Below are 19,545 nucleotides of genomic sequence, written 5' to 3' on the forward strand. Positions count from 1 at the left end.
CAGAGAGGCTTCAGGGAAATGGCAAACTGATGAAACATTAACTGTTTTATGAGGGCTTGTTGAGATACAGGTTTAGAAATAAAGATAACAATCACATCAATAGTGCCAGCTGTTCTTTATTTTTATTTTCTACAGAAGAGAAAAAAAAAAGAAAAAAAAAGCGTCTGCTAAATGCCCTAAAAGGAAATGGTAAGAACAGCTAAACACTATAATCTCCCAGAATGCCACATCATATTCGAAAAATCTAAACATTTAGGATGAGTTCACCCTAAAATGAAAATTCAGCCACTGACCACTGCTACCCCGATGCTGATGGTGAAGTTTCGTAGTCCAGGAAACATTTCCGGGGCTTCACAGCGTTGCAGCATTCTCTCAAACAACTGGAATAGATGGGGACTTGTGTTAAAATGTAAAAAAAACGAAAAAGAAAACCATAAGAGGGCTCCGTACTGCTCGTCACATTTGTGCACACTTACACTTTTAACCTAGCAGCTACAGTGAAGTTCGGCTTTAAAAAGGGTCTAAGTAAAGTCTTTCCAAATCAATTTTGGATGCTGGGGCTTTCAGAGACTTGGATAATGCTGGGTAAGCTGTATGAAGTCATTTTAGTTCTTTTTTTCAGTTGTTCTTAGTACCTTTTAAAACATGTCCCCTTCTTCTCCAGTTGATTAGGAGAAGCTCCAGAAATGTCCCCTGACCTCCCAATCGGCACGGAGATGAGTAGATAATAACTGAATCCTTGTTTTTTGCGCCAACTGTCAAAGTTAGCTGGTTAGCATGCTAACTCTCTAGACAAGGTCAAAACTGTTATTTCTTTACATTCTGTTGACTTTTTTTATTTATTTTCTAAACCAAAATTCCTCAGATTATACCTCTAATGTGTTCACTTATTCTGCTATTCATGAAATCTCTTTTGTTTTTTGTGCTTTCATTTTCGCCCTCTACCTACCTTAAGTTACCTTTGGTATATGCCTTCTCGTAAAGCTCATCATAAACCGAGTTGCTCAAAATGAAACTGGACGTGCACAAAAAAAAAAAGGAAAAAAAAAGACAACAATAAAAGGTATACGGCCCTTTTTATGGTGAATTGGGATTTAATTCACTTGCGCCAGGGCACACCAGGACACACTGCAATAACATGCAATACAAAGGGGCTCACAGCAGGCCTAAAGCAAATACTGCATGTGTGCGCTCTAGTGTTTACTGGAAGATTACCCCTATCTTTTAACTGCGGCTCCTATTCACACCTTATCACCTTCATCACTCAGCAGCGGAGCACATCCTTATCCTTACCTATGAAGAGCATCAAAGTGAAAGTATGGCACAAACTGAAAGTACATACATATCATATTGAAAGTACAGGACATTCTCCTATGGAGCAACTCCTGATGACCGCCCGTGGAGGGAGGGGGGGGTGGCGTCCATGTTGGCCTTACTGGAATACCAGTGACTATCTGCATGCAATAATAAATCTAGATTAGAAAAACAATGACAATGAGAAAAATCTCATCCAAACAGTGTGGAAAAAAACAACAAAAAAACAACAATACAACAATGGAGGACGACGAAAAGACAGCACACTCATTTCCCATCAGCGACTCTTGTTCACTGTCGGTAATTGCGCAAATGTCATCACAGACAGCAAGGAGATGAACAAATGGAGCTCATGTCTTGAAACAACGTGATGTTTCCTGATTTTGAAGACAAGGAAGTGAAAAGGTGTTTTCTTTGAGGACCGGCGGAGCAAGACAACAGAGGGAGCCACTTTGATCAGAACACCTCAAGGATGTGAGAACGCCAAACGGGGACACACCCACAACGGCACACACAGCTCCCATTCATCCCCCGCTGTCCGCCCGTGTGGTGTGACGGTAAAACCTGTATGAGACAATCGCTGCTCCTCTGCAGTTAGACAATTTGCAGATTGAAAACACTTAACGTTCCAAGAAACTGTGCAGATCCAAGAAGTCAAAAGTGAAAAATAAAAGTGTGTCAAAGCTCCTGCAGGAACCTCCAGATGTGCCCCGACACGTTCGCGTTGTTTTATCATGTCTCATGACGCTCTACCAAACATGCAGCAATTAAAGGCGCAGACGGACTCCGATGAAGCTCACACGGTTTGATACAGAGAGCTCCCAGAAGCGACCAAAAATAGATTTGCCCAGCTCTTCATTTTTCATCCGCTGACGGACCCTCTGACCCTGAACGCTCCAATTCAACAGCCAACAGACAAACAATGACCCTATCTTCCAAATTCCAGTGCGGCTGCAGCAACGGATGCCTCTTACCAACTCAAACTGCTCCCGGTTAAAAGTGCAACAGTGTTTTTATACCATTCGTCTATGTTAACGCATCTGTTGGGGATACTTTATGTTGCATCTGACCAATGGGTTGCATTTATACAGCATGCAATTTATTTATTTATTCATTTTCTTTGCAGCTTTCAACATTATTTTCAGTCATTACTCTGTGTTGCAGTCCCTGGTTGCAAACCCGGGACAAGGATACAGTTAACGGCTAGAGGTCTTGTATGATTGCATTTTATTTCATAGTAACAATGCCTACGTGTATCCTCCCAGTCGAATAATGCAACAAAATAAAAAGAAATAACACACATGACACGCTGCATTCATGCAAACACATCCTCCATACATCTAGCAATCACAGTCCAGCTCCCAGTGTTCCAGCCCTCCGCTCCTCTCCCTGTTCCACCGAAATGAAACTCATGAAGCATTGCATAGACATACAAATGAACATAAAGATATGCACGCAAGACTCCTGCAAAACTGCAATCACACACGCAAACAACGCTCTGGATAGTCTGCGAGGATCTGCAATTAGACACACCACGAGCTGGCTGTGTTTCAATCTCTGGTCTCTCTCCCTGTTTCACAGAAATGAAACTTATGAGCATGCGCACAGACGACCATTAACACTGGGCGCACGGTAATGAACACGCAAGACCCACGCGTGCACACAGTAGCAGTGTTACCAAACTGCATCACACACGATTGGGTTTGAGTTCATTTGTAACACATATGCAGTGCGTTGCATGTAGGAAAAATCCAGACACATGCAACACTCGCAGCCGTGGCAGACATCCAGTGTTACAACTCGCGTGTGTTTCTGATTAAGCTCAATCCTTTAACCCGTTCCTACCCGAACAACGCGGGGCAGAGCTGACCAGAGAGCAGTCCTCCCTCTCCATGTCTGTCTGCCTCCTGTCTTGAATCACAACTCCCCGCACCGAGGACCTTCTGCATGCTCACACCTCACCAACTTTAACGTATCGTTCATCACATTAGATAAGAGATTTTGCTCAGACACACCCCCCCCACAAAACACACACACAAAACACACATGGATACCACTTATCAGAAAACCAAGTGTAGATTACCTTAAACAACATTTACACGAGTCTGAGTATAAAAAAAACCCTGAATGTGTCAAGATATCCTGCAGCCAAAAAGGTAACAATAAAGTTTTTCCACACTGAGAATTTGATCTCTATATGAGTTTACCAGCACCTGTAAACAAGTACTCCACCCATTTACAGTGCATTCCTGCAACAACCGAAAGCTTTATTTAAACATTAATAACTTTTATTAACCTAAAACCTAAAAAAAAAGCACACGAATCAGCAGAATCAGAAATATCATCTTCTTTTTTTCCACACATTATTCTTCACTGTCAATACCTGGAACCTACATTACCCACAATGCAACTCAACCACAGTCAGTTTGGTCTAGGATGTGTCTTATGCTAACAGCAGCTAACGTAGAGATAATGAGCAGGCTGCAGAGATCTAGTGCGCTTGCGTCTTTCTAACGTCACGCGCCCAGATTTGATTGAAATTTCTTTCATTTTCAAGCTTTAGTCTCAATGGACACTGACTCGAGTGACGTCACATGAGGCCATTCATCTTCACACAGCTTCCGCTACAGCTAAAGCTTTAATACAGCCATTTTTCCCACATGTAAGGAGGTACTCCCAAAAACTTGTAAACAGACTCTGAGGTGTAAAAATGGTATCACCAAAGTAACTGCCAGCTGCTGCTAAATCTAGCTGAGGTTAGCTGGTAAGCTAAGTTAACCATGTAGCTAGCGGTCACGTTAGCTGTCTACGGCTTCAACCAGGAGCCGGGAGTGTCGGTGTTGGCTCCAGAGGTACAAATTGTGTGGGGACTGGCTAATTGGCATGCTAACTTAATGTCAGAGGTGTTACTTGGTCACAATATGTTGCCAATTTCAGTGCATTTTCATGCTTTAAACCAAAATTCCTACATATAATATAATAATAATAATAATAATAATAATAATAATAATAATGATAATAATAATAATAACATATTGAATTTGTATGGCGCTTTTCTAGATACTCAAAGTGCCTCACAGGGTTCCAGGTTCCATTCATTCACTCAGTCATACTGGTGGTGGTAAACTACAATAGTAGCCACAACTGCTCTGGGGCAGACTTACGGAAGCGTGGCTGCCATTCAGCGCCGACGGCCCCTCCGACCACCACCTCAAACATAAAGCAGTCATACACAAATGCATGTAAATAAGGACTTATTGATTGTAGCCAGTAATCAAAACACTGAAACCACTGGCTCAACCACTTCATAGCTCCCTTTTGGATGCATGTGTACCATTTGGCTTCTGGTTGCAACATTATGATAGATATTTGTTACGTTTTTACAGGTTATATAGAGTATATTTGATTTACATTGGTTATTTTCTGAAGCAACTAACTCATAGGCAAAACAAATGGTCTGTGGATGGGGACACAAAATGGGTTGTGGGCCTTTTTTTTCCACCGGGTCTTCGCGAGGGAGGAGCGACCACATCTTATCAGTCAACTGAAAAAGAAAATGAAGGAGCCAAGACTGATACAAAGCCCATGAGTCTTATCTTGGTCCTACAGAGTGGTCGTAATGGAAGCAGAAGTCTCATCTGAGTACTAGTTGAGTCAGAGGAGTCACCATTAAAGAAACTAACCATGATACATACACCATGACCTCACATAGCTTATCTTAGCCATCATCTGCCTCTGCCTCTTTAAGCCGTTCCAGCTGACACGAGTATTTCCTTAACTGTCTGTTTAACAAACTAAGTGTTTTGAAACCTGACCACCTGGGTCTTAGTTAATCTCTCTCTCCAAAGCCATGTTTGTACTTACTTGTGAAGCTTGGCCCACATTTGCCAACGGGAGGCTGCTCATAACTTTCATTTCCGTCTCTCTTGCTGCACTTGGCAGGACCGATGCTGCAGTTGTAAAAAAAGATACTATCATCAATGCCAAAGATGGTGCAGATTTCATGTGCAGAGATATTGAGAACGATCTTGTACTGTCATGAAATGTACATTGCACTGCTCACTGTGCGTCTGCTTGCCAAATACATGAATCACTCAGCACAGAAACACAGATTAAATTACCAACAACCGTATGCACGCAGCCACCGTCCACACGCTGCAAGCCATAACAAATCTGGAAAAAACTGCTGCTCAGGCTTAATTAACATTAAATTAGATCAGGTTTAACTTCATTTTCAGATTCCTCTGAAGTGAGTCTTGCGTCACGAGCAGACTTAATGTGAAACAAGTGACTCTTACTCAGAAAGTAACCCACCACAGTCTCACTACTAAAAAACCCTGAAGTGTACTGTGAACTGTACTATGATGTGTCATCTGCATTGTTTTAATACCACGTCGTACAATATAATAACAATAATAATAATAATAATACTAATAATAATGATAGTAAAAAGATTTCACAATGCAGATTTCTTGTTTCGGCCCAGTTTTGAAAGTCAAAACAGTGAGATGACTGTTTGGATACACAATGCAGACGTTTCGGTGATGAATCAACACAAATGTCCAGGCAGCGTTAAAGACTTTTTGTGCAAAACAGCTGACTATTAGCAACAAATATGGAAGTGCAGCAGAGACACTGACTTGTTCAGCACTGCGGGTATTTACTGGAAACAGAAAGATTTAAATTGTTCTTTTTATGTGGTTTGACATTAAACAGGGATGCTTTCTGACTGCAGAGATCAGATCCTTATCTGCCCTATTGAGCAGAGGTTAAAAGAAAAAGAAAAAAAAACGCTCCAGGCCTGATTTCTACTGGGGAATTTCATCTACATGCAAAATCTAGGCTACATTAACTCTCGACTGAGACTGAAACCAGAACGGGTCACGAAATACATTTAACCTGATTTTATTTATTTAAAGGATAAGTTCCCCCCAGAAAATTAATATAGAGTCATTATTCTTCTCACCCCAATGAAAAGACATTATTTACACCCTGGATGCACGGTTGAGCTAGTGCATCCACTTGAGATGGGTCGTGTGCTAATGATTTTAGCTTAGACCCTAAAATCATTAACAGAATGTGAAAAAATTATAGTTTTGCCCCGACCTGTCCAGCCCAAAAAACAACACTCCCCTGGTGCCCCGAGCTCCCAGTCTGGACAACTAGATGCACGGCTAACCGAGCTAACTAGCTAACGACATCTGTTATTCCGGTAATATGCTGCCCCTACTCAAAATCAGTAAAGGATATGGTTGCATATATGCATGTGCACTGCTGGTGGATTTATCAGTGACAGCACGGTGCCTTTCAATGATTTTATGTTTAATGTAGTTATTTAAAAACAAGTCCCCGTAGACCTTCGCTGTTCAGGAGAATGCTGGAACGCAGAAACTCTCTGCGGACTACGAAACCTTACCAGACTTGGCAGGCTGGGCAGAAAACGGTGGATTGTTTTTAATTTTTGGGTGAACCTTAAATGTAAAAATACCACAGGCTCCTTGAAATGTATTTTTGAGGGTGCGCACGTTAAAATCACACACTCAGTTTTTTAAATGAATGAATCAAACAATTCATTCGAAAAAAAAAAAGAAAAAAAAAAAATACTGACTGTTTATTAAAAATAGCCGGAGCGCCCTGTCTAATAAATCCTGCCATTATTCGAATCGGCCACCTTTTTAAAAAAGACGTCCCGCTGTCACGTGGGCTTTGCGGTTCTCTTGAAATTCTCCAGCCGGTTCAAAGGAACAGAAAGAAGAGAAGGGAGCTGGGGAGGCTCTCGGCTCCACTTTCACTTTCGTTTCGAGCTCGTGTTTCTCAGAAGCGGCGGGCCTGAGCTGAAGCGAATCCTGCCTGTTCAAGGAAACTCTCCGAGGCGGGGCTAAGCTGCTATAAAGACTAAGCAGTGTTTACCACGGGCTCACACACACACGATGCCGACGATCTGACGATCGCAGCCCCGCAGGTCGACTCGTTGAACACCTCCTGAGCTGCCGGGACGCGTCTGACGCTGCGTGCGTGTCGCGGAGCTAATTTTTTTTGACTTTGCAGGATTATCCAGAAAAAAAAACATCATCGCTCCGTCTGCACCGTGGGGATTACACGCAGACGGATCTTTAACCCGGCGCCTCTGTTAGAACAAAACGGTAAGACTTTTTTTTCCCCTCTACACACATACTGGATTTATTAATGCACGATTTTTTTTTTTTTTGTATTTATTGGTGGTCTCCGTGGCTGCGCAGTGGAAAACACATGCGCATTACTGGTGTGCACGACCTGATTTGATTCCAGATGTCCAGCTGCTAACATCTGCCAAACTTTTAAAAAACAAACAAAATCAGAAACCACCTGTGATGACTTTGAGTCATTTGAATTTAAGATGTGGTTGCATTGAATAAAAGCTAAATAAGAATAAGAAGAATAAGAAGAATAATGAGAGTGATAATAAATAACACGCCGTCCTCTGGTAATCATTAAGCTTTTTCCTGGAATTTAAAGCAACTTTTCATGAGCTCCTTGCAGCGGTTCCAGGTAGACAGGAGGCATGTGAATCACACAGGAGAGGCTCCTGTTGATATGGGATAAGTCATGTGTGAGTTTTCACTCAGTAGATGTTTTATCACCTCACTCAGTCCCATTCATGTCTTTTATGTGTGCAACTGGCTTGAAAAAGTTTGATTCTGACCTGATAAAAAAAGAACCATAGAGAGAGAGTGTGTGTGTGTGTGTGTGTGTGTGTGTGTGCAGACTGTGTACAGTAATCTGTCTGTGGCTGACATCAGCGTTGACTGTATGCGAGCCAAACCGCAGATTCCACTCATATCAAACATAGTGCCCGTCAATGGAAACTAGAATGAATTCCTGACCTTCGCTTCAGATTCAGTCACTGAAGTGCACGCACGCACACACACACACAGAAGTAATCATCCTCACACTGACAGGACAGAAGTCGACCTTGTCTTCTTTTATGGCCTTATGTGGTCGTTGCCTGAAACCTTTTATCTTTACTGTCTCTATACTCTATCAATGCTTCTCTTAGTTGAGCTGATTTTAAAGGGGCACTACACAGTTTTGGAGAAGAAATTCGGACTCAGAATCTTTATATATACAATAACACAAACTCAGACACATTTATTTGTCCATACCTGAGTTAAAAAGCTGTTTCTCAGAGGACAATAAGCTCCCAGAACACTGTTTGAAGCTAGAAAGGTGGCAGGGTCCGCCACATGTAAACAAAGTAAAACAGTATGAGGTTGTTGACCTTTAAGGTCAGTTTGTTTAGTTTGTCAATGAAGATCCTCCTCTTTTGAGTCAAACGTCTTGTTGCTTTAGCAGTCATGAATTTAACCCTTTGTTTCTCGTGTTGTCTCCCTCAGGATGTCAGTGTGGTGGTTAGAGATGGGAGAGGGTCTGGGGCCGCTCTCCCCTGTAGGATGGTAGCCGACAGCACAGTGGAAGGCCATGACAAGACTCGCTTGTCGAGCTCATCGTCGTCATCCTCCTCATCGTCATCATCCTCGTCGTCCTCCTCCTCATCATCCTCCTCATCCCTGTCCTCGTCCTCTTCGCTGGCCAGGCACGAGATCGAGTCGGAGCAGCTTCAGCGCCGGGCCTCTCCAGACAGGAGCCCCAGAACGCCGTCCCACCCCTCCGTGTACCTGACCCACTTCCCCACCTTCTCCTGCCAGGAGGACTGCAACATCATCACCGACACAGCGTCCAAGCTCGAGCGCAGCAGCTTCTACTGGGGTCCTCTGGGAGTGGAGGACGCGCATCGCATGCTGCGGGACGCTCCCCTGGGAAGCTTCCTTATCCGCGACAGCCGGCAGAAGGACGTCTTCTTCACGCTGTCCTACCACGCCAAGAGCGGGCCGGTGAGCGTGCGCATCACCTACAGTCGTCAGAAGTTCTCGCTGGCGGGCAACGAGCGCTCCTTCCCGACGCTCTTCGCCCTCTTGGAGTATTACAGCAATTCTCCCAAGAAGAGCCTGAGCAGCCCGTACAGGAAATGGCAGCCGACGCTGCAGGAGCTGTGCAGGAAGCGCGTCATGGAGCTGTGCGGCGGACAGAGCCGGGTTCCGGAGCTGCCTCTCACCCATGTGACCCAAGACTACCTGTTGGAATTCCCTTACAAACTATAACAAACTTGCCTTATAAAGTCCTGATAGTATTATTTTTAATTTCAAGAAGGCAGCTTTTACCGGACTGTTTTGTAAAGCCCGACAGTCACGCGTTGGACGTCAAGACGATGTTGCCGTGGTTACAGATGAAGGCAGCTCCCTGTTTTCACGAGAGACAGTATCACCACGGTGGAGATCAGGCAGTCTCCAATCGGACAGAGTCCGTGTGTGACATTTCAACATATTTTACCTCCGGAGACCCAACTCCCACTTGCACAAGCACAAAGCGGCTTTCGGTCTCCGGGAGGCGTGAAAGTTTGGTAAACGCTGCATTAAGAGAAAACTACAGACACGAAGGAGCCATTACAGAGACAAAAGAACTGGCGAAAACAGCTGTGAATGTTCTATCAGGGGTCGCCGTGGCCCGAAAATGCGCAAGAGTGAACTTTGGAAGGACTCTAAGAGCGACAACGGAGTGGACTTTAACAAACGTGGAGGCGTGTCGGAGGGTGCGGTTGAAACGACCCCAGGCGACGGTACCAGTAGGGAGCTTTTCCGTAGCAGATTTAAACTCTAAAGTCGTTGAATGTTTACATCCCACATGAATGTTTGCCAGCACCGATGGCTCGAATACTAAACGAAAAATCTGTGTGTAGCGCAGATGAAATGTTGTAAAAGAAGTCAAGTATTGGAGTCAGGAGGTCTGGTGTTAAGTTGTACTGTATGTCGAGGCATCCTACCTCTTGTCCAGAGAGATGATGTGTCTCTTCTTTACTGAATCTAAGATATTATATATTTTCTACTATTTTATTTGCGAATAAAACATATTTAAACTAACCTTCCCTGGTTTTTGGTTCAGTTGCTTCTCCTCCCCCAAATCATGTCATGTGCAGGAGCAGTGGGAGTGTGTTGGGGCGGAGACCAACACACCCACCCTCGTGATCACACGCTGAACACACTGTGTCCACGCTATCTCACAGACAATGGGACAGACAGACAGTCAGACAGGAAGTGTGCGAGGTAGTGTACAGTATCGTCACCACAGTGATTCATCTCTGTAGGCTGAAGTGACTGGTGGGTGGGGTTACTTTGGTAGTAAATGGACTATTACGCTTAGACACACACACACTTACCAGAAACAGGGACAGAAGTGACACATAATGAAGTGTGTGATTGTGTGTGTGTGTGTGTGTGTGTGTGTGTGTAGTGCTTTAAACACGGTGAGGACCCACAGCAGATTAAAATTTCCTCAGGAGGAAGTGGGAAATTTTTTGGGTTAGTGGTTAGACAGAGATGTTAGATCAAGGTCAGGGTTTGAGTTACGGTTTGCATTTCATTTTCTGATAAACTCCTCGTATGAAGCATATATTTAGACAGGTCGCTGTGTCAATAAGAAGAAACGGACTAAAAGTAACATACGAAAACAGGTAGAGGCTGAAGAGTGAGGCCTAAAGAAGATGGTGCTTTTTGAACAAACCACCTCCTTGCGCTATATACTGACTGACGGGTGTGGCAGCACTGAACCAGGTGGGTACACCTGGTTGGAGTATATGACTCATGTGTTTGCCAAACATAATTCACACATTATATTAACTACTTGATGCCACAATGGACCAAAGCGCTGAATGCATGTAGTCATGCCACCATAGGTGGAAACAGCATGTGAAACACACTGAGGAAAGTGATTTAACAGGAACCTTACACAACGTTTACACACAGAGCCAGTGCTTCGTCCAAACTGCAGGAAGCGATGTTAAGAAACTTTTGTTTTCACGTGAAACAGTTGAAAAGTTCAACTGCTGCATAAATCACTGTAGCATTCCTTTCATTTTGTTTCTTGCTTTCCCGACCTGCCGGTTTGTTCACACGGTGTGCAGAACATACCTCGCTGTGTTTTCATGTTTTTGTTGTTTCACAATCCTCGTCAGTACCTCACGATCAGTAGACCACATTCACATGGCGGCAATTTGAAGCCGGAATGTTCGGATAAAGTTGTGGGGCTGTTTTCCAGGTGGAGGGGAAGCTCACAAATTGCTATGAGAATGATGAATGACAGATATTGAAAACCTGAAGGGACATCTGGCCAAATTTCAGTGAAAAACACCATAATGAAATAACCCCGTAAGTTAATCTTAGCATCCAACCACTTCCTAGCTAACATTAGCATTCTATTATGTCCAGCGCGTTTAGCTTCCTAGCTTAAAATAAATGTGTTTAAGATGTGTTGACATTTTAGAACACTAAGCTAATGCTAATGTTATTAGCTGAATTAGCTGGTAGCCAGCGTGATTTGTAGTTCATTTGAATCTGGAATGAGGTTGCTAAAGAACCAGTGAAACTTGTTCCACAGGTTGGGGAACACCCTGATTTGCTTTAAAATCAGGTAAATGGGAAAAATGATACCTATGTCATGCTCCTGTGGTAAATATGAAGCTACAATGTTTCGAGCAAAGTGTTAGCTTAGAACAGACTTGTTTTTTTAATGGGCAGAGCAGCAGTTTCCCCATTTCCAATTTTTTGTCTTAGCTAAGCTAACAGCTGTCAGCTTCACCCTCATTATTCGCTGGCACATGCAATGACAGTCCACTTATCTACCTCTCAGGGAGACTTAGCTTAGCTTGACGGACGAGCCAGACCAGCGGTTTCCCCCGTATTTCACTCTTTATTCTAAGCTAAGCAAACAGCTTGAGAATGTGTGGGAACGCGACGGCGACCAGACCTGTGACTTCAGCCGGCATTATGTTTAGAAAGCAGAGTAATTTCTTCAAATTTCTGCAGTTTCATGACATATGTGAGAGTATGCGTCACTTTTTCAGGCAGTAGTGTACTTTTTTTCAGATGCAGCTTGTGGTTTTAACCTGAGCTAACCTCCAACCCCTTCCTCATTTCTAACCAGAACTCCAACGCGAACACCGAACCTTACCATAAGGCTTTTGTGATCTTTTTGGGGGATTTTTTTTTTTTAATTCTCTTGGGTCTAGACACATGTAGCCGCACACACACACGCACACAAACAAAGACACAATGTTGAGTCATACCGAATATCATACTCACAACCTGATTCAAGTAAAGCCTGAGTAGTTTGAGGATATAATTATCTCAGCTTGAGGAAGAGGGTGGATCACATACCCCAGTGGAACATGAGTCAGTGATGTAAAGCCTGATTGTAATATCTTCGTTTTAACCTGCTATCACTTTTTTTTTTCTTAAGCTTTACCTAGAAACTGAAGTCAGACAGACTTGACTTGATGATGATGATGATGATGATGAGTGATATACGTAGCAGTTTCACTCATAGCTTCTCAGTTTTCAGGACATTCCCGACTATTTTAAGAAGCAAAAGGTGAAGTGAGGTGTGCTTATCAGCTGATTTCTGTGGAATCCTCTGCTCGGACTTTTCTGTCCTTTAAACTAACGTGTCCTTTTACAGAAATCAGCCAAACAAACTGGCACCTCAAGAGACGGAGGCAGACAAAACGTCTGACGAGGAACAAGAACAACAGGAACATTTGATATGAATAAGATGCCCCGTCTCTGTCTTTGTGATCTTGTCTTACCTTTATTCAACAAACGAAATAGCTTTTACATGATCTTTTATCCCATCCAGCAGCTTCCATTGCATGTTTTTCTTGGAAGACTTCCATGAGACCAAATACTAATGCCAAGTTCCTCATTAAAGCAATTCTCATTCAAAAGTAATGTACAAAAAGGAGTTCCCAGAAGACTATCATTAGTCACCCGTTTCCTCTGGATTTGTTTCCTCACCATTTCTTGTTAGAGGGCTATCTCTGAATGTACAGCATGATGAACTGATTTGGAAGAAATTTTGTGGAAACTAGGGTTGGGCCGTTGGACAATACCACCAGGCACTGCAGATTGCTGACAGCGATCGACTACTGAGCCCTGACCGTGATAACATTGTGAGTTAATGGGTTACTCGAGATGCTTCAGTTCCATTGATGGCGGCTGTGTTTCCATTTTTTAGCTGACGCTCATGAGTGTGTTTCTTTCAACTGTGCCACTGGTATTTGCATCTTCTTAGCTCTTAGCCCTTGTTTCAAGCTTCTACGGATAAATGCGGCTAAGTTACGGTGCGGACAAGGACAGTCGTTTGACGCGGGGTGGGGATGTGTGACAGACGCTTGCCAGGCAAAAACGTGAGCGTTGATCCAACTCCCTCTGCTGGTGATGGGAGAAAGTTTTCTCTGCTGAGGGAGACCGTTGCGAGTTGCCGTAAGGGCTACAGCGGATGATACTGCAAACAGCGGATGCATATTGTAGCATGGACACAACAAGTAAAATTCAGAAACACATGTTAATAACAACTCCCTCCGGTCTCCAGTAGTCGCCTGGTGACGATAAGACTTCAGGAGGATTTTGTCAATTTTAGACAAAGCTAGCCATTTTCCCCATTTCCAGTCTTTGCGCGAAGCTAAGCTAATTAGCTACTGGCTGGTATAAAATCCATAGCTCCGCCTCATTTATCTGCCACGCCATAGTAAGTCAGTTTTTTGCGTCCAGGTTGATACGCCGCCTTTGCGTCATCCAGATCTTTGTTTGTAGTCCACTGTCACGTGACCGCGGTTGTCGTGGCAACAGAATCAAACACGGTCACAGTTTGGTTTGATTGAGTAAAAGATGCCGGCAGGTACGTGAGGTAAGTTAAATGTGTCTGCTAACTTGCGGACTAAAGTTAAGAGTCGTTGACGTTTGGTCTCATGGGTGAAAGTCCCGTTTGATCCATCCATCGACCGCCAACCCGTTGGAACTTCTTACTCTTTATAATACGTCACTCCACATTTTCGAATGTGTAGTAGGCTTTTTAAGCGAAAGTATAATCGTGCTACTTGTACGCAGCTTGAAGTGACGGGGCAGAAAATGTGTATAGAAGCCCTTTAGTGTAAAGATATGTAATCTTCTAACATCATTTCTAAACCTCAACAGTGGCCCTGAATTTTAATGCACTCTAAAGCATCTGTAACAAAAAACAGAGCTCATATTTAGGACTGTCGTATGCGATGTCGGTGATCAAGGCAGACTGAACAGACAAAATCTTCCAACGAGGTCGCTACAGTCAAAAGTATCAAGTCAGTGCTATGACTGTGGTTTGGTACAGAGAAAAGACGCACGCATGCAGCCACACACACACACACACACACACACACACACACACACACACACACACACAGAGATTCACTACAGCGTTTCTGTATGGTTGCAGTACCAGGAACCCATTCACATGTTTACGCACACACAACCAGACTTCCCTGAAGAGAGGAACCGAGATAAAAGCAACACATCAAGACCACAAGGTGACTGAGGGCTCCTGCAGCAGCCACAGAAACACAAGAGCAAAAGGTAGAAAGTGTAAAAGCAACGTCACGATCTCAGCCTCCCGACCGGCTCACGCACACGACTGCGAGAGTCAGGAGTCGAAAATACACGCGTACATGTTAGCTCTTAGAAAAGACTGTTTTCACGTATTTGTGGAACTGCAGTGTAGGACGCAATACAAGTTCCTGTATAGAAACGCTGGATGGATCTTTATGTCACCGCTTGGTTTTCGACTCTCAGAATGTCGTGTACCATAGAAAATGTGAGATTAATCATAGAAACGTACAACAGAGTATCAGAGTCATGGAACTAAAGGTGCCCCTCTTGTCCGCCGCCCCCTTAGACGGCCTGCGTCTGCCACTGCTCACATGGTCTTCATGGGACACTTTCATATCATCAAACTGCTGCTTGAAAACACATCTGGTTATTGGAACTGGTTTCATTTTCTCAGATAAAACAGTCAGGTGTTCATTTCTGAAACCTTTCGGGTCTTCACTTGTTTGACACGAGATGCTTTCATCTTCTTTTTTTTTTTTTTCTTTTTTACACCAGCGCATTAAAACCTGAGCTGTTGACTCACACGATTATGACTTATGTGTCACAATTTGAACTTTTTTTTTTTAAATATAACTTTTTTCTCCTAATTATCATTTAGAAAAAAAAAAAAAAAAAAGTAAAAACAACTGTCCTTGAAATCTATTTTTTTTCCTCACTGTGCCCTTACGGTGAATCTTTTTGTAAACTCTTGCACACACACAAAGTAACCCCAAAATAAGCCCCATATAGGTACATTCTACACCATGCGACCTTGGCCGTGAAACACAATACGTGGAAGCCCTCACACATTCTGTAATGTATATAGGGGAGGGTGTGTTCTTGGAGTTGACAGCTCTTTTCTAATATTTCCTGTGGTTTTTCTTGCTCAAACACTGAGGAGAACCTCCTCTGCTCTTACTGCCAGAGTGCTATTCTGTGAAGAAGGAAGAAAAAAAAAGAAGAAAGAAAAAAACGACACATCTTCACTCTGCTAACACAATAACAAGACTCACAGAGCTGCCTCACTGTTGTTAAGTAGAATAATTTATTGCAGTTCTTTATTTATTCCTCTGTTTCAGTTCATTAACAATAATTACAGGTTTAAAAGCCGAGAGCATTTACAGAGCATACAAACATGTTACATACACCCACACTACAATCAGAGACTAAGTAACAGAAGCTTGTCGCGGCATGTTTGGATAAAGGCGGCCAACGGCTACAGGCGACGAGCCGCCGTGTTGTCTTCACCGGAGGCAGCTCTACAAAGTGTGCCCGAGCCTCTACAGTAATCATCATCTTCATCATCACTATCATTCTTCTGCTATTTACAGAAGCGAGATGGAAATACTAAGAGACTGACTCAAAAAAAAGAGTATTGCTCTGAATTTCTCCTTTACAAACTCGATGACTGTACAGAGTTAAAAAATAAGAATGATCGAGCGTTAAGACTTCAGCTGTGTGATAATGGCACAGAAAAGAAGAAAGCGCGAGCCGGAAAAGCGAAGGCAGAAGAGAAAAGCTCGGGGAAAAGGTTTAATAAAGGGTTTAAAAACAAAACAAAACAAAAAAAAAGCATGGCGAGCTAAGAGAGAAAAGACTGCTTAGTTGGTTACAAACCAAGTCGCGAATTAAGGATAAAACACACTGATCCCATTCAAATTGATCACCGCCATTTGGAGAGACAAGTAGTCTGTTACATTCATCTCTCCCCTCATTGGTTAGCTCTTAAGATTATTGCAGTAGTAAAGCTTTATTCGAGTGATTAAAGGAGGAGGGCGAGGATGGGTTTGCCCCTCGACACTGAACTCAGAGCACCGTGGGAAGAAAACGCAATGTTGTTCTTCGAAGAGTGCTTTTGTTTCTTGGTAATAGTTGAATTTTTCCAAGGTGTTTCACTTTGATGTAGGTTTTTTGGGGGGTTTACTAACCAGATTAGACTTTTCCTGGAGAGTGGGTATTTTATAGTTCACCAGTAGCTGGGTGGAAAAGTTATTCTTTGCGCCAGCAACAGGAGTGTTGAGCGCATTTATCAATTTACGTGGAGAAAACTAGAAACTGAGCTCAGGTCAGCACCTGAGCGGCAAATGGCAGATACATTCAACCCAGTGTTGTTATGGCGACGTTCTGACCTGAAGACACACGTGTTCATCCATTTAACAACTGATATCTGTCAACCTGCATCACTTTGTGACGCTATCAAAGCTTCAACTAATCATCTTTTTTACTATTTATCTGTCTTTCTAACTATATCATTGATGACTAGATTTAAATCAGTAAAACAGCAGCACGTCCGTGTTGCTACAGGCTGAAAAGCTTAACGTGGAGAATGAATGGACTGAGAGATGCCCATTTATTAATTATTCACTCATTCAGCGGCCTTTATTCCATTCAGAACGTTCATTCATTCGGTCAGTCAGATGAATCACCTGTGTGCATAAACACATTATCTAATCCCTGCAGGTTATGGACCACCGAATAGATTTGAGAAATTAATCATCTGGAAATGGAGGTTCATATATAATCCAATCGAACGAGGTCAAAGTTTGTTGATGACTGTTGCATATCTGACTAAAAAGAAAAAACTGTTTCGTTTCACTGCTTACCCCTCTACCACGTTAGCTCAAGAGAGCAGCAGTTCATACGATGGAAACCGACTGCGTGCAAATGAAAAAAGCTGTTTTCACACACCTCACCCAAGGTGTTCACTGATTAAAAGGATTAGCTGTGAGCTCTGATGTCACAATAACATCAAATGAATGTTTACAGTATGAGACCTGCTCCCTCCTTGCTCAAGATGCTGCAGATTAAAGCTATGTTACACTGAATAGTGAGCAGGAAAACAAACAGACCGTCACTTAAATATGGAACAATACGAACTGAACAAAATATAGAACATGTATGCAGCCATGTGAGCCCACACACACACACACACACACACACACACACACACACACACCTGTCTGACGGCAGTCCTATGTGGCAGTTACTGCTGACAGGTCTGACATGCAAGTGGTTAAAAGGCAAGTGCAGCTGTGTTTGTACTGTTAGCATAGAAGTGAGCACCACCAAGAAAACATCAGTGGTGACCTGTAATGTGAACGTAAGACACAAAAATAGTATGTGGATGAACAGTTCACAGCAGCAGTCTGTGTCTGTGTCTGTGTGTGAGTGTGTGTGTGTGTGTGTGTGTGTGTCTGTGTGTGTTTGAACTGACAAACAATCGATCAGAATGAGTAAAAAACGTTGCTGGTTGCGCGCCTTTACACACGCTTGCTAAAAAAAATGACCAGAAACCCAGATGTGCTTTAAAGCCTTCCTTGAGTCGGACCGGCGTCTGTCTCGTCCTCTCTGTGTGAGTGATGAGAGTCTTTCTTCATGTGCAAACACAAATGCTGAGATGCCTCCAAAAGCCCCTTAAACTATTCACATCACACACTACCTGCAGGTAGCGACATGAAAATATACTGCAGCCAAGCTGGATAGTTTAACTATCACACTTCACTGTGTGTGTTTGTGTGTGTGTGTGTGTTTTAGAGAGAGGCGAGTTTTAGTGCATGAGCATGACTGTGTGTGTGTGGTGATTAATCCAGCTCAGGAGAGTCTGGCGTTTCACTGCGCGTCTCTGCATCTTCTGTTTTCTCTGTGGCCGACAAGTCGCAACTTTCTTGGTCTCTGTTCACCTCCAGAAGTGTGTCTTCGCCCTCGGGCTCGTCTCCACCCTCTGGCACCTCTGGCGCCTCATCAGTGGGTGTGACCAGCTCCGTCGTCGTGCTTTCTTTTACTGTTGCATCCGTCTCCGTCTCGTCGGTTGGCGACCCGTCTTCCTCTTGCAGCTCCTCCTCTTTTCTTGGCTCTCCGTCATCTTCCTCCTCCTCCTCTGCGATGGAGGCGTCTGGTCTCTGTAGAGAGTGTGTCGCGGGAGCGTGGCTGGCGCAGGGGTGCAGGTGCGGCGAGTCTGAAGGGGGCAGCAGCGTCAGCGACTCCACGCTGAGAGAGTCCGCGCTGTTGTCGGTGAGGAGGGAGATGGTGGGCTGGGACGCCGGGGTGAGGCTCGGGGCCAGCGTCGGAGCTGTGACCGAGGAGACAAGTGTTACTTCTCCACCTCCTCCTTCCCCTTCTCCGCCTGAGGAGGAGGGCGGGGTGTGCTCCAAAAATGTACCATCATCTGCAGGAGAGGAGAGGAGAGGAGAGGAAAAGAGAGAGGGAGATGGAGAGAGAAAGCCCTTCTTTGTTAATTAATGTGGAATTGTATGCAAAGGGAAACAAGTTTTTCTTTTTTTTTTTCTTTTCCAAAGGTAGTGAACTCCCAGGATGTTTCCTACATGCAGCAGAAAAGCCTCTGCTTTAAACACGATTCAAGTTTCATGATCAAGCCAAACCCAGTGGGAACCCAAAACCCTCAGGATTTGCACATGAACATAGACACACACAGGAGAGCTTCACGTAGTTAGTAAACAGATCTATGCAGGTATAGATCAGTTGGACAGACGCAGGCAGACCTACAAGTAAGCAGCACAGCGCAGTGTGTTCACAGAGTGCCTCTTTTTACATTCAGAATAAAAATAAATACATTTATTGAAAAGTAGGTTTTCACACAAGGAATTTGCCTGCTGTTTTGGTGCGTAACGGTAAAAATAAAGTCAGAAACTGAAACTGTAGTCTGGTAAGTGTCAAGAATCAAATGTAAAATAATTGAAGAATGTAAAAAACAGTATGAAGATGAAGAGGATGGAATTGGAAAAGT

The 19,545-nt window shown here is 43.5% G+C and overlaps 2 protein-coding genes across 5 annotated transcripts in view; one reads left to right on the forward strand and one right to left on the reverse strand.

Moving 5' to 3' along the window:
* The first annotated feature begins 7,102 nt into the window (after positions 1-7,102).
* Positions 7,103-9,785, forward strand: socs1a (suppressor of cytokine signaling 1a). The gene is made up of 2 exons (XM_030406530.1): positions 7,103-7,457; positions 8,688-9,785. The coding sequence occupies exon 2, from the start codon at positions 8,745-8,747 to the stop codon at positions 9,450-9,452; it is 708 nt and encodes a 235-aa protein (XP_030262390.1). The 5' UTR covers positions 7,103-7,457; positions 8,688-8,744; the 3' UTR covers positions 9,453-9,785.
* Positions 9,786-15,823: 6,038 nt separating this feature from the next.
* clec16a (C-type lectin domain containing 16A) overlaps positions 15,824-19,545 on the reverse strand; it is a 46,559-nt gene continuing 42,837 nt past the window's right edge. For all 4 annotated transcript variants that reach the window (XM_030406686.1, XM_030406685.1, XM_030406687.1 and 1 more), the window contains one exon: positions 15,824-18,966. In XM_030406686.1, coding sequence (XP_030262546.1) covers positions 18,383-18,966 — 584 coding nt within the window. In that variant the 3' untranslated portion in view covers positions 15,824-18,382. The remainder of the gene's footprint in view (positions 18,967-19,545) is intronic.

The sequence above is a fragment of the Sparus aurata genome, chromosome 23 (assembly GCF_900880675.1).
Source record: "Sparus aurata chromosome 23, fSpaAur1.1, whole genome shotgun sequence".
Classification (NCBI taxonomy): Eukaryota; Metazoa; Chordata; class Actinopteri; order Spariformes; family Sparidae; genus Sparus; species Sparus aurata.

Excerpts from the sequence above, each read along its gene's own strand:
- socs1a (XM_030406530.1), top strand. The coding sequence starts at position 8,745 with ATGGTAGCCGACAGCACAGTGGAAGGCCATGACAAGACTCGCTTGTCG.